This window comes from Rhinolophus ferrumequinum, chromosome 7, assembly GCF_004115265.2.
Source record: "Rhinolophus ferrumequinum isolate MPI-CBG mRhiFer1 chromosome 7, mRhiFer1_v1.p, whole genome shotgun sequence".
NCBI lineage: Eukaryota > Metazoa > Chordata > Mammalia > Chiroptera > Rhinolophidae > Rhinolophus > Rhinolophus ferrumequinum.
Window position 1 is genome coordinate 41,966,054 of NC_046290.1, and position 15,049 is coordinate 41,981,102.

General features: G+C 38.7%; 1 protein-coding gene across 4 annotated transcripts in view; it reads left to right on the forward strand.

The window, feature by feature from the left end:
• Positions 1-15,049, forward strand: part of TRAPPC13 (trafficking protein particle complex subunit 13) — a 46,290-nt gene that overhangs the window by 17,244 nt on the left and 13,997 nt on the right. For all 4 annotated transcript variants that reach the window (XM_033109921.1, XM_033109922.1, XM_033109923.1 and 1 more), the window contains exons 5-7: positions 7,170-7,297; positions 10,054-10,126; positions 11,101-11,145. In XM_033109921.1, coding sequence (XP_032965812.1) covers positions 7,170-7,297; positions 10,054-10,126; positions 11,101-11,145 — 246 coding nt within the window. The remainder of the gene's footprint in view (positions 1-7,169; positions 7,298-10,053; positions 10,127-11,100; positions 11,146-15,049) is intronic.

Below are 15,049 nucleotides of genomic sequence, written 5' to 3' on the forward strand. Positions count from 1 at the left end.
CCCGTTCCAGCGCCTCCACCAGCGCGATCAGTTCGGCCTTCTGTGCTGATATCCCCGGGGAAAGCGAGGCATTCCAAATGATGTTTCCCCCTTGGTCTACCACCGCTGCGCCTGCCCTCCGCACACCATCTATAACGAAGCTGCTTCCATCAGTGTACCATACCAACTCACTGTTGGGTAGTGCGGTGTCCTGGAGGTCGGGGCGCACCTGGGTGACTTCTGCCATGATCTCTTGGCAGTCATGCAGGGGAGCTCTCAGATCCGGGGTCGGCAGCAGGGTGGCTGGATTCAGAGCGGTGGGTTCAGCGAAGATGATCCGGGGTGCATCTAGCAAGAGTCCTTGGTAATGTGTTAGTCGGGCATTAGTCATCCACCTACCAGGGGGATATTTCAGGACCCCCTCGATCGCATGGGGGGTTACTACCTTCAGATGTTGCCCAAAAGTGAGTTTATCAGCATCCTTCACCATTAAGGCTACTGCCGCAATGATCCTTAAGCACGGGGGCCATCCTGCTGCAACTGGATCTAGCTTCTTGGATAAATAGGCAACCGGGCGTTTCCAGGGCCCCAGACGCTGCATTAGCACCCCTTTCGCTATTCCCCTCCTCTCATCAACAAAGAGAGTGAAGGGCTTCAGGGGGTCTGGCAATGCCAGAGCCGGGGCTCTTAGGAGAGCGACCTTGAGTTCATCGTAGGCCTTCTGTTGGTCTGACCCCCAGGCCCAAGGGACCTTATCCTTGGTTGCCTCATACAGAGGTTTTGCTATTTCAGCATACCCCAAAATCCACAGCCGGCAGTAGCCTGTCGTCCCTAAAAACTCACGGACCTCTCGTGCTGAGGTCGGGACTGGAAGTCTAAGAATAGTCTCTTTCATGGCCTCTGTCAGCCATCTGGCTCCTTCTTTTAGTTTATACCCCAGGTAGGTGACTGTTTGCCTGCATATTTGAGCCTTCTTTGCACTGGCCCGATAGCCCAACTGCCCCAGCTCCTGGAGGAGGTCTCCAGTGGCCTGTCGGCATTCAGCTTCGGAGGGGGCTGCCAGAAGCAAGTCATCTACGTACTGCAGGAGCGTAACTGAATTATGGCTCTGGCGAAACGAGTCCAAATCCTGATTTAGGGCTTCATTAAACAGAGTTGGAGAGTTTTTGAAGCCTTGCGGTAGTCTAGTCCAGGTCAGCTGCCCGGGGGTTCCCGTATTGCCATCATTCCATTCGAAGGCAAAAATGTGTTGGCTGCTGGGTGCCAGGGCTATGCTAAAAAACGCATCCTTTAGGTCTAAGGTAGTATACCAGACATGTGAAGGGGGCAAGTGACTTAGTAAGGTATAAGGGTTGGGGACCGTGGGATGGATGTCTTCAACCCTCTTATTTACTTCCCTCAAGTCCTGGACTGGCCTATAATCTTTTCCCCCCGGTTTCTTAACGGGGAGAAGTGGGGTGTTCCAGGCAGAATGGCAAGGTTTCAGTATTCCAGCTTCCAGTAAACGGTTAATGTGCGGGGCAATCCCTTTCCGCGCCTCTGCAGACATGGGGTACTGGCGGATCCGGATAGGCTGGGCTGAGGCTTTAAGTTCCACCACTACTGGTGCTCGGCGGGCCGCCCGGCCCACACCCGCTATTTCCGCCCACGCCTGAGGGTATGTTTTAAGCCAATAATCCATATCACGGGGCCATTCTGTAGAGGGAGGGTTGTAGGGGTTGTCCTGCAGGGCGAACAGGCGATGTTCATCCACAAGAGACAGGATCAAAATGTGGAGGGGCTGTCCTTGGCCATCCAATAGCTTAATGCCATCCGGCTCAAAATGGATCTGAGCCCTGATCTTAGTCAGGAGATCGCGCCCCAGTAAGGGGGCAGGGCATTCAGGGATAACTAGGAAGGAGTGGGTCACTTGGTGGCGGCCTAAGTCTACTTGGCGCCTACTAGTCCACCGATAAGCCTTGGACCCAGTTGCCCCTTGCACCAAACTGGTTTTCTGAGATAAGGGCTCTGTGGGCTTATTCAAAACTGAGTACTGGGCTCCTGTGTCTACCAGGAATCCTACTGGCTTCCCCTCCACATACGCAGTTACCCAAGACTCGGGGAGGGGATCCGAGTCCCGTCTCCCCTAGTCACTCTCCATCCCCGCCAGCAGGACCCGTGCGTCTTGCCCTGTTTGGCCCTGGCGCTTGGGGCACTCCCTCTTCCAATGTCCATACTCTTTGCAGTTTGCACACTGTCCCCTATCCAGTCGGGGTCGCGGTCTCCACGGTCGGGCTGGTCCGGCCGGACTCGGTCCCACCCTGACTGTGCTTTGCACGCCTGCCAACAAGATCTTGGCCATCTCCCTCTGCTGCCTCCTGTTCTCCCTACTCTGATGCTCTCTGTCTTCCTTCCTGATTCGTTCCTGTAATTCCTGATTTTCTTTTCTAATTCTATCCTCCCTTTCTTCGGGAGTCTCTCGAGTGTTGAAGACTCTCTCCGCTACTTTCATTAAATCCCGGATAGACATTTCTCCCAGTCCCTCCTGTTTGTACAATTTCTTCCTAATATCTGGGGCAGCCTGGTTTATAAAGGACATAATTACAGCCGACTGGTTTTCCTCTGCCAGGGGGTCCAACGGGGTGTACTGTCTGTAAGCATCATAGAGGCGTTCTAAAAACACGGCCGGGCTTTCATTATCCCCTTGCATTATAGCTTTTACCTTGGCCAAATTGGTGGGGCGGCGTGCCGCCGCTCGGAGACCTGCCATAAGAGTCTGGCGGTAGACTCGGAGACGCTCCCTACCTTCTGCGTTCCCAAAGTCCCAATCCGGTCTATTCAGGGGAAAGCGCTCGTCTATCAGGTTCGGCAAGGTCGTCGGTCTTCCGTTGTCCCCGGGGACATTTTTTCTGGCCTCGGTGAGGATTCGCTCGCGCTCCTCGGTGGTGAATAAGGTCTTAAGAAGCTGCTGGCAATCATCCCAAGTGGGACTGTGTGTGTGCATGACAGACTCGAACAGGTCAGTTAGGCCTTTCGGGTCCTCAGAAAAAGGAGGGTTTTGAGCCTTCCAGTTGTACAGATCACTGCTAGAAAAAGGCCAGTACTGGTATGCTCGCTCCCCATCTGGACCAGTTCCTCCTAGTGCTCGCACAGGGAGAATCGGCGCCCCAGCGGAGGTGGAGGAGGACGGTTCCTCCTCTGGGGTCTCTTCCCGGCGTCTGCGAGGCCTCAATCCCCTCGCCGGCCCTTGAGCTGGGGCAGGGGAACCCGGGGGAGGGGGAGCCATTGGGGAGGCGGTAGAGTGAGGCAGCTCGGAAGGAGCGGCAGCCTCAGGCGGGAGCGGCGCCATCGGGCTGGGCGCGCGCCGCAGCTGGAGCGGCGCCACCAGCGCGTAAGGAGGGGGGGTCTCTTCCAGATCTAGGTCTATCAGGGAGGGGTATATGTCTGACCCCTCCTGAAGGATGGGTCCCTGGGTCGGCTTCTCCGGGGGTTTCGGGCCGGCCGTGGGCACTGCCGACTGGCGGGAGGGTCCCGAAACGGTCAGGACTTTAAGGGGGAGGGGGGGATCTTCTGGCTTGTCGGGGATAAAGGGCTTAAGCCAGGAGGGAGGACTCTCTACTAAGGCTTGCCACATCAAAATATAGGGATATTGGTCCGGATGGCGCCGATTAATAATATCTCGGACCTTCTTAATAATGTCTAGGGAAAAAGTTCCCTGGGGGGGCCAGCCCACATTAAAAGTAGGCCATTCTGCAGAGCAGAATGTATCAAACTTACCTTTCTTCACTTCCACACCATGATTACGAGCCTTGGCGCGGATTTCAGGAAAGTGGTTCAGGAGCAGGGTCTTAGGTGTTACCTGAACCTGTCCCATAATTGTCACAAAGAGAAACCAAGAAAAGGCAAAAGAAAGGACAAAAGACACAGTGCCAGCAAATACACAACTTCGCACAGGACTCTTCAACACCCACCGGCCGGTCAACCACACCACATCCACAGGCGCCGTTTCAATCACACCAGTCTCACCACGCTCAAGATCCTTACCTAGGGCCCGTCCAAACGGCGTCCACTGTGGACGTCGCTGGGCCACCTTCTCGTCGGGGACGTCTCCCACGACTTCAAGTAACGAAGCCTCCAGGGTCGTAACCTGCACTTTCCTTCCCGTGAGAATTCTCAACTGGGACCGGGCAGAGACCTGTTTCAGTCTCTCCGGTCGAGGACCTGTTTCAGTCCTCCCCTGTTTGGGACCGGGCAGAGACCTGTTTCAGTCTCTCCGGTCGAGGACCTGTTTCAGTCCTCCCCTGTTTGGGACCGGGCAGAGACCTGTTTCAGTCTCTCCGGTCAAGGACCTGTTTCAGTCCTCCCCTATTGGAGGTGGCCAAACCTCCTTCCGCGGTTCCCTATGTAAACCTCGGTATCGGGAGTTGTCTGTTCCCCTGAGGGGGGGCGTCCCGGACGAGCCCCCAAATGTTAAGATCCGGAATTGTCCCCCTCAGACAGACAGAGAACCCGCACAATAATGCAAGTCACACAGCGAGGTTTATTACCAGCCGGCTGGGGTCCCCGTCTCTGCCCGACGCAGCGGGTTTTTAACAAGGACCCCAAACACTTAAAGCCAAGGGGTTATATAGCATTTTCAAGGCCTTCCATAGCTTCTGAGAGTACAAGATAAACTTACAGGACTTACATAGTTTCAAAGAGTATAAGATTTACTACAGGACAAGGAGACCAGGAGTATAAGATAAGCTACAGGACTTGCATAGCTTCAAAGAGTATAAGATTTACTGCAGGACAAGGAGACCAGGAGTATAAGATAAGCTACAGGACTTCTAGTCGCCATGCTGCAACTGCCCACATCCTGGAATTTTATAATTATGTTGTTTCAGGCTAGGGGCTGTTAACCCTGACCTGAAGATAGCAGTTCTCATGCTAACAGTCTCTTACATGCTAACAGTCTCTTACACTACAGATTCTGATATGTAGCATTTTCATTGTGATTACTTTTTAAAGAATTCTGTAATTTCCTTTGTATTTCCCCTTCTACTCAAGAGTTGTTTAATAGAAGGTTTTTCATACAGAAAGGCCTGTTTTCTTATTAATAATTTGTAGTTTTATTGTATTATAATCACAATTTTCTTATAATATTTCTATTTATAGAACTCCAAAGTTTTGTTTCCTAATATTAATTTTTAATGAATATTCCTTGTGTAATTGAGAAGAAAGTGTATTTTTTATTATCAGCTGTAAAGCTGGATATCCATAATATTTACTCTATTGATTGTGATATTAGATCTTTTATATCTTTACTTTTTTTTTAACTTGATCTGTCTTATACTGCATGAGGCATTCTAATCTTACATTACTAGTGTGTTTCTGTTTAAGTCTCATGTCTCTTAGACTTTTTGCTTTATAAAGACTATGCTGTTTGGTGTATACATATTTATACTTGTTATTTTCCATTATGAATTGTGGCTTTTAGCACTAAAAGTATCCTCCTTTGCTACACTTAATCCTTTTTGGCCTAAATCATAGTAGTGGTATCAGTATCACTAATCCATTTTCTTACTGTTTCTGTTTGCCTGGTATGCTTTTGCCCATCTCTTTATTTTTGTTTTTGAATCATTTCGTTTTTATTTATGTCTTTTTATATGACATATAATTAGTTCTTGCTTTGGGAGCCAAATTGAATTTTTTTAATAGATGAATTAAGTTCATTCACATATTTTGATAAGTTTGACGTGCGTGGTTTCAACTATGTCACTTCATTTGATATTTACATATTGGGTGTATTATGTTATATCTACTGTTTTTTTCCTCCACACAATGTGTTTTCATTGCTCATTTTTTTAAATGTTGTTTTTGTAGTTAGGAAGGTTTGTATTTTTGTTCTAGTTCTCACCTTTGTATTTACCCCTTTTATAATGCTCCCCCTTCCCTGTTTTCTTACACAGCTGCTTACTATAGTTTTTAGTCTTTAATAGCATCCTTTAACTTCCACCTATTTATACCACTTTCCTTTTCCCTGTCTCATATCTTGCTATTTTTTTAATTTGCATGTAGGTTGGATGGAGATTTCTCAAGTAAATGGCTCAGGACATGCTTGTGGATACAGTATTCTCTGAGTCCTTGCATGTTCAGAAGTCTTTTTCCATGTATGAAGGACAGTTTGGCTAGATATAAAATCCTTTGTTTACATTTTCTTTTCCTTATATTTTCTGAAAAATGCTAAAATCCGTTGTTTACATTTACTTTCCTTATGTTTTCTGAAAATGCTACTCCTTTCTTACCTAGCTATCTGTGTTGTTTTTTAAAGGACTGATGCCAGTCTAATTTTCTTGCCTTGTAAGTTATTTAATAATTTTTTCTGGAAGCCCAGGGGATTTTTTTCTATAAGTTTCACAGTTGGTTTTGGATGTGATTTCTTCAATACCAAGTAGACACTTTCAATTTATAGATACAGATCTTTTATTTCCAGAAAGTTTTCATTTATCATTTTACAAACTCTATATGTAAATTGGTTCTTCTTTGCCTCCTTTTTAAGTACCCCTTATTAAATATTCATTCAAGTCTATCTTTCTGGGGATGCCTTGTAATTTAGTCTTTGTTTCTGATATGGTCTTTATCTTCTTGAGTTCAATCAACTTTTCTTTAAAAAATTTAAAATATTTTTTTTAATTTTTGCTATAGTTTTGAAATTTCTCATTCAAGGTGTTTTTTTCATATTTCCTGATGTTTTTTTTTTGAAGGTATTTAATTCAATTTAAATATTACATTACAGTTTTTTCTGTTTCACAGTTTGTTAGGGATAGCAATATTTATCAATGAATTGCTTAAATTCTTGTTACCTATTTTCTTTTTATAGTATTTTTGATGAAGACTTTTGGTGACTTTGCATTCTGTGAATTGCAGTTTGGGGTGCTTTGATATCCCTAAGTCAAAAACACCCTCTACAGCAGTGTGAGCCTTTGGTATTTAATTTTGGATTTACCCTACTACTTAGTTGATTTTATTTATTTTTGATGTGCATGTGTGTGTGAACCATTACCATGGTTCAAAGCATCAGAGCTATACAGAAAGATTTACACAGAGAAATGTTGCTCCCCCTTCATCATACTACTTTGTTCCTTTTCCCCTATTCTTTCCACCTATACCCATCCATACTATGTAAGTAACCAGTCTCATTTGGATTTTTCTTACCACTTTCTTTCAAGGCTGATCTTCAGACAAGCTCTCAGCGTTTAAACCTTTCAGCCTCCAATGCTGCAGTAGCTGAACTTAAACCTGATTGTTGTATTGATGATGTCATACATCATGAAGTAAAGGAAATTGGAACACACATGTAAGGATTAATTTACTAGTTCTTGAAGGCTTTTGCGTATATATTCCTTTATTTGAGACTTCTGCTTTATTTCTAGTTATCATTAAACCTAAAAACCTACTTCAAACCCTTTTATGTTTCACTTTTACATGTTTACCAGAAACAAACTTTAAACAGAAAGTTTGATAGGGGAAAAAAAATCTTAATTTATCCTCATTTATCTCTAGTTTCATTTTTGCACCTACAGACAATTTTATCTAAAAAATGAAAGTTATGCAAATGTTTAAAACCCAGGTAGCACTCTAAAAGTACATTTATTATATTTTGAAATGCTAGCAACTGATTTTAATAGCATTTATTTTTAAATTCACAAGTTTTCAGTTCTGTATTCTGTGTTTAACTATGTCTATGCACTGTACCCTGAGAATTCAGAAATGCAGAACCAAAGTAAGACAGTCTATGAGAAGAAAATCTCAAATTCTGTATCCTGGCCTGTGTGTGTATTTGAATGGTAAAGCTGTATTTTTCTTTCTTTTTTTCTGAGAAGCAAATATGAACATTTCAGCCACCTAAAGTAATTTTAGACTTCTCCATCTGCCTTACCACCCTCACATCCAATCAATTCGCAGATCCTACTAGTTCTTAACTATCTCGCATTATCATCTCTTCTTCTTCTCTACTTTTGCTTTTCTTTGTCTTAAATAATTATATAATATTAAAGTATATAATAATATCTTATTTAATCAGTTCATTTTGGTGACAAGATCTGTTGTAGGCATTTTTAAATATACTTGTATATTCTATGATTGATATGAGTCAAATTTTTCTGAAGTTTAAATTTCAGCTTCATCATTTATTAAACTATGTGATCTCAGATAAGTCACTTAACCTTTTGAGTGACTTTTCACTACCCTTAGGAAATTCTGACTTTGTGTAGGTTTTAGAAAGCTCTCCACAACCTAATTCTTACAAGACACTTTATTTCCACCTTTTAGCAATCTTCTCTCCCTCTCTGCATGGCAGTCATATGGGACTTCTTTTACCTCTGAACTCCATGACTTGAAATGTATTCTTCCCTTACAAAGAAATTCTTATGTTATTTTGTTTCGTTTACTTCTACTTCTTCATTTCTCAGATATAGCATGACTTCCTCAGAGAGGCTTTTCTGACCTACACTTGATTGTCACCCTTTTCTATAGTCTATAGCACCCACAACTTGTCATTTTTTTAAATGCTTTTTGTACTTAAATTATTGAGTGTCTACCATCCCCACTAAAGTATGAGTTTCATCAAGTCTGCTATATGCAGCATCTAGCAAAAAAAATACGTCAATATTTGTTGAAATTGAGTTTATTGAAATGGTATTAAATGTATAAAGTCCCCATTTTTATAGAAAATGGGACTTTTGTAGAATTAAATAGCTGGTAAATAATGGCATAGAACTCAAATCTAAATCTAACCTCAAAATCTATACCTTGCTAAACTGCTTCTACTGTGAGCACTTTAAGAGCAGGTATTGTGTTTTGATCAATTCTATATTCCTAGCACCTGGCTTAGTACCAGGTATAAGTATAAAGGAGAAATTAAATTACCTACAATGCCACCACCTCACATAACCACTATTAAAATATTGGTATATTTCTTCCAGTTTTTTGTATGGGCATATAGATAACAGATGTGTGTAAATAATTTATATAATACTTTACAAAATTTTTATCATACTACCCATGGTTTTATCTTCTTGAGTTCACCATGAACATAAATCAGTTTTCTTGAAAACAATATTTTTAAATGGCTTTATCTTTCACATTAGGACCATATATTTTGTTTACCCTAAATTTGGACTTTATTTCCAGTTTTTCACTATTATAAATAACACTGTGATGAACCCCTTAATATTTCCTCATGATAGATTTCTAGAAGTGGGTGTACTATGGGAGCATACGAACATTTTTAAGGCTCTTTTATTGGAGAATTATTTTCTAAATTTCTTATGATCACTAGCAGTATAAAGAGAGTTGGTTTCTCTACATCCTTATCAACGATGATATCACTTATAAAGACTTTTTGCCAAATCTTAAGAGATGAAAAAAATCTTATCTCATTATTTTACTTTGTTTCTTTGATTGGTTGTGAGGCTGAACATTTTCACATTCTTGTTATCCAGTATGGTATTACAGTTGATGTATTCCTTTCCTCCTAATTTGAGTGAGATATGAATGTTCTTATTGACTTACAAGAATTCTTTGTATATTAAACATCTAACCGTTTTCTCCATGTATTGTTAGAAATGTTTTATCCCAGTTTGTTGTCTGCATTTTTATTTTACTTTAGTGTCTTTGATTTATTCAATTTTAAAAACTTTAAGAATCTTTTCTGTTCCATTGCATTTATGTTATGAAGTCTTTCCCCATGCTGGAATTTTTTTAAAAATTGTATTTCTTCTAGTTTATATGAACTTACTTTTTACATTCAACTAATGGGTTATTCTGGAATTTATTTTGGAATATATTTCACCTTTTGCAGGGAAAGGTACAGACTTCCTACTCCAAAAATTGTATATCTCATTTTACTAATCAGAGCTTCCTTATTCATGTAATTATATTTACATCTGCTGGAACTCTTTTTTTTCCTGCTATAAGCTCATTTGACTACACTTTCACATGACTGGTGTAAATTCTTTCCAGATTATAGGTAGAAATGAGGTGTGTTAGATTTACTATTAAGATACAAAATTGAAAATGTTTCAGAATCATTAAGACAGCTTTCTGTTTCAGCTTGGTGTGTGCGGTGAGTTATACAACCCAGGGTGGAGAAAAAATGTATTTTAGAAAATTCTTCAAATTTCAGGTATTGAATATGACAATAGTAAATGGTTTTTCGATACCTTTCTTCCCTGGAAGTGTGCAGTTTATTTCTATTTTATCTACAGTGTAAAAAGGCTCCAAATAAAGTAAATAGCTTAATATTTTTGGATTTGTCATATTACTAGCAATTAGACATAATTAAGTTAAATAAAATCAGAGAAATTATCATTACCAATGTAATGTTTTAATAACGAAACTTGAAGATTTTTATCCTAAAAAAAATTTTGTTTTCATGACTTGATAAAACACATGAGAACCTAGAATGGGGGGAAAAATGAGTGTCAAGTATCAAAATTCTAAAGAAATATTTAAATGAGAGATTATTGGTTTGGGCTGAGTAGACCAAGCTTCATCAGAGACTCCATGAGTCACTGAAATTGTAGGTAGAATTTTGGTTTATACACAGTTTTCAAGATCAATGATCAAATATAGTTAAAAACCACTGGTTTAACATATGTATGTGTGTGGGTGGGGAAGCAACCATATATAGATCTATACATAGAGAGAGCTCTCTATATATGATGCTATGTATATTTTTCATTCATCTGTAATTCGAAGAAAAAAGTACTATCAATAGAATCATTTTTGCTATTGCCTTGCTACATTGCTCATTTGTTTAACATTTTGCATGCCTTTTAAAAGAAAATAAAAGGAGCTACAGTTGTTTATTTTGGTAAACATTTGTTTGTGAAATGTACATAAAGAAAAATATTTAAATATGTGTTAAGTAAAGTCCATGTAACTATCACCCAGTCAAGAAATGGTTACATTTTTTTAAAAATGTATTTAAAATTATTTTTTGTTTTTGCAAGAGTATTGCATACCCATTAGAAAAGTATTTTACAATTAAAATTGGAAAATGCGTTTGATAATTTTAAACCTACTATTTAAAACAAACAAACAAAAATAAATGGTCAAATGATAAGAATCTCTGATTCATATGTTTTATTCAACTAGGTTCTGAAACCACTGGATGTGAAAACCAAATTTTACAATGCAGAGGTAAGTGTTAGGCACTTAATGGGATTTCAGATTAAACACTAAGATCTTGTTTGACTAAAATTCTGTTGTATTACATTTTGTATTGAAGTAAATTGCTATTGCAAATTGTGAAAAATGAGCATAAAGTTCAATCAAAAGTGAATAATTTCATTGTAGATCTCTTTTAATTTGCTGTCTTCAACTTAAATGGAATCAGTATGTCTTGATTTTTATTCTCATTGTTAATTTTGTGAGTCTTTTTCACCTCTTTTATTAAATGATGGCCCTATAATTCCATTTAATGGTTGTTGTTACTGTCTAAAAACATTAGCAATCTATTGAATATTTACAATGTAGTTCTGATATTACAAAAATTTAAGTAGTAGATCTAACACTGCAAAAAAGATTTAATATTTACATGGAAAAATACTAACAAGTAGAGCTCAGCATATTCTTGTCCCGAGAAGTCAGTGTGCCAGGCAGAGTTAGGATGCTGAGTTTGGTAACTGGCTTAAAACGCTTATTGGGAAAAATAAGTTTGGCAAAAATATAGAAAGAAGTAACTTTTAGAAAAGAAGTTAATCTATATTCTATCCTCACAAAAGAGATAAAATAGAATTTGCCATTGGAGAAAGGTTTTATTGCTTGAATTTCTTTTACGAAATTTTATTTTAATCCTTGCTTCAGGAACTCCAGAGAAAGCAGATTTCCTAATGGGTCCCTTTCCCCCCAAAGTTATATTTCATATCACAGTGATAAATTCAAAGATGTTCAACTATAGTATTTTGAAAGGAAATTATATCTTTATTACTCTGAAACCAGATGATAATCAGAAATTCGCAATCACATCTCAAATTTGGTAGATATTTTTACCATCAGCATCTGAGTTTTTATTCAGTATAAAGTTTGGTCTACAACTGGGCATACTAAGATGTCTAAGATAAGGAACCTGACCTGCAGTTAAGACCTGTTAGGAAAAAAGAAAAAAAGGCATAAAATAACAAAACTACCTAATATAGTATATAGTGAGTCTAAAGAGAATGATATAAAAAGATGTGCTACAGGAATTCTGAGGATGATTTTGGAATAGTCTGAAGAAGCTTCTTGGAAGAAGAGGAGGGGAACAGTCTGGAAGGAATGGATGTTGGAAACATCAAAATGTCAGAGCAGTGAAGGAATTCCAAGAAGAGTTGCAAACGTGGAATACTGTAGTGGAGAACATACATATTTGATGAGAGGGTACAATCTCATCAAGGAGATTACTAGATGTTTAAAGAGTTCGCATTTCTTTTGGGGGATAGGAAAGTTGGAATACTACATATTTGTTCCATATTTTTTTATATTACTAGTATACTATTCATTAATATAGTATTCAGCTTGGTAAACTTTAAATAGTCTCATTTCTTATTTTCTTAGGAAAGATTTCATTCATAGCTTGAGGGGAGATTGCTAACTATTCTATTAGAATAGATATGTTAGAAAATTAGAAGGCTGAATAACATGTTGCTAAATAATGAATGGTTCAACAATGAGTTTGAGGAAGAAATCAAAAGATACCTTGAGACAAACGAAAATGAAAATACAACGACCCAAAATCTATGGGATACACTGAAAGCAATCCTAAAAAGGAACTTCATAGCAATGCAGGCCTACCTAAAAAAATAAGAAAAATCTCAAATCAACAGTCTATCTTTACACCTAAGATATCTGGAAAAAGAACAACAAAATAAACTCAAAGGGAGTATAAGAAAGGAGATAATAAAGATCAGAACAGAGATAAATGAAATAGAGACCAAAGAAACAATACAAAAGATCAGTGAAACCAAGAGCTGGTTTTTTGAAAAGATAAACAAAATTGACAGATGGTTAGCCAAACTCATCAAGAAAGGACCCAAATTAATAAAATCAGAAATGAAAAAGGAGAAGTAACAACAGACACCACAGAAATACAAAAAAAAGTTTAAGAAAATACTACAAGCAACTATACGCCAACAAATTAGACAATCTGAAAGAAATGGATAAATTTCTAGAAGCATGTACAGTCTTCCAAGGCAGAATCAAGAAGAAACAGAAAATCTGAACAGACCAATTACTACCAACGAAATTGAATCAGTAATCAACAGGCTCCCAACAAACAAAAGCCCTAGACCAGATGGCTTCATAGGTGAATAATTTTACCAAACATTCAAAAAAGAATTATCACCTCAAACTATTCCAAAAAATCCAGAAGGAGCTCATTTTATGAAACCACTGGCACCCTGATCCTTAAACCAGACAAAGACATTACAAAAACAAAACTATAGGCTGATATCGCTAATGAACATAGATGCGAAAATCCTCAACAAAATATTAGCAAACCAAATTCAGCAATACATTAAAAAGATCATACACCACGATCAAGTGGGATTCATTCCTGGTATGCAAAGTTTTTAGTATCTGCAAATCAATTAACGTGATATACCACCATAACAAAATGAAAAATAAAAATCATATGGTCATATCAGTAGATGCAGAAAAAGCATTTGACAAAATCCAGAATCCATTTATGATAAAAACTTAGCAAATTAGGAATAGAGGGATCATATCTCAACATAATAAAGGCAATATATGATAAACCCACAGCTAACATCCTACTCCATGGGGAAAAACTAAAAGCACTCCCCTTAAGATCAGGAACAAGACAATGTTGCCCATTTTCACCACTTTTATTCAACATAGTTCTGGAAGTTCTAGCCATAGCAGTCAGACAGAAAAAAGAAATTAAAGGCAGTCATTTAAATTGGAAAGGAGGAAGTAAAATTGTCATTATATGCAGATGACATGATACCATATATAGAGAACCCCAACAATTCCACTGGAAACTATTAGAACTGATAAATGAATTTAGTAAAGTAGCACGATACAAAATAAATATTCAGAAATCAGTTGCATTTGTATACACCAATAACAAACTATCAGAAGGAGAAATTACAAAAACAATCCCATTTACAATTGCTTCAAAACCAAAAAATACTTATGAATAAATTTAACCAATGAATAAAAGACCTGTACTTGTAAAATTGTCAGACGTTGAAGAGAGAAATTAAAGAAGATACAAGTAAATGGAAACATGGACCATTGCTCATGGATAGGAAGAATTTAATATAGTTCAAATGTTCATACTACCTAAGATAATATATAGGTTCAGTGCAATCCCTATCGAATTACCAATGACATTTTTCGTAGAACTGGAACATGTAATCCTAAAATTTATATGGAATCATGAAAGACCCTGAATAGCCAGCCACAGCAATCTTGAGAAATAACACAGTGGGAGGTATCACGCTACCTGACATCAAATCATGCTTCAAGGCTATAGTAATCATAACAGCATGGTATTGGCATAAAAACAGACACACAGAGCAACAGAACAGACTAGAGAGCCCAGAAATAAATCCATGCCTGTGTGGTCATTTAATCTATGACAGTGGAAGCAAGGATTTACACCAGGGTAAAGACAGTCTATTTAATAAATGGTGCTGGGAAAACTGCACAGACACATGCAAAAAACTGAAGCTGGACCGCCTTCTTTCACTATACAAAAATAAATTCAAAAGAGGTTCAAGACTTAAATGTAAGACCCGAAACCATAAAATTCCTAGAAGAAAATATAGCAAGTAAATTTGCAGACATTACTCTTAGTAATATTTTTACTAATATAAGGGAAGCAAAAGAAAAAATAAACGTGGGATTGCATCAAACTAAAAAGATTTTTTGCAGCAAAGGAAATCATCAATAAAACAAAAAGGCATCCTACTGAATGGGAGAAGATGTTTGCCAATGATATATTTGATAAGGGGTTAATATCCAAAATTTATAAACAATTTATACAACTCAACACCAAAAAAATCAAACAACCCAATTAAGAAATGGACAGGGCTTGAAG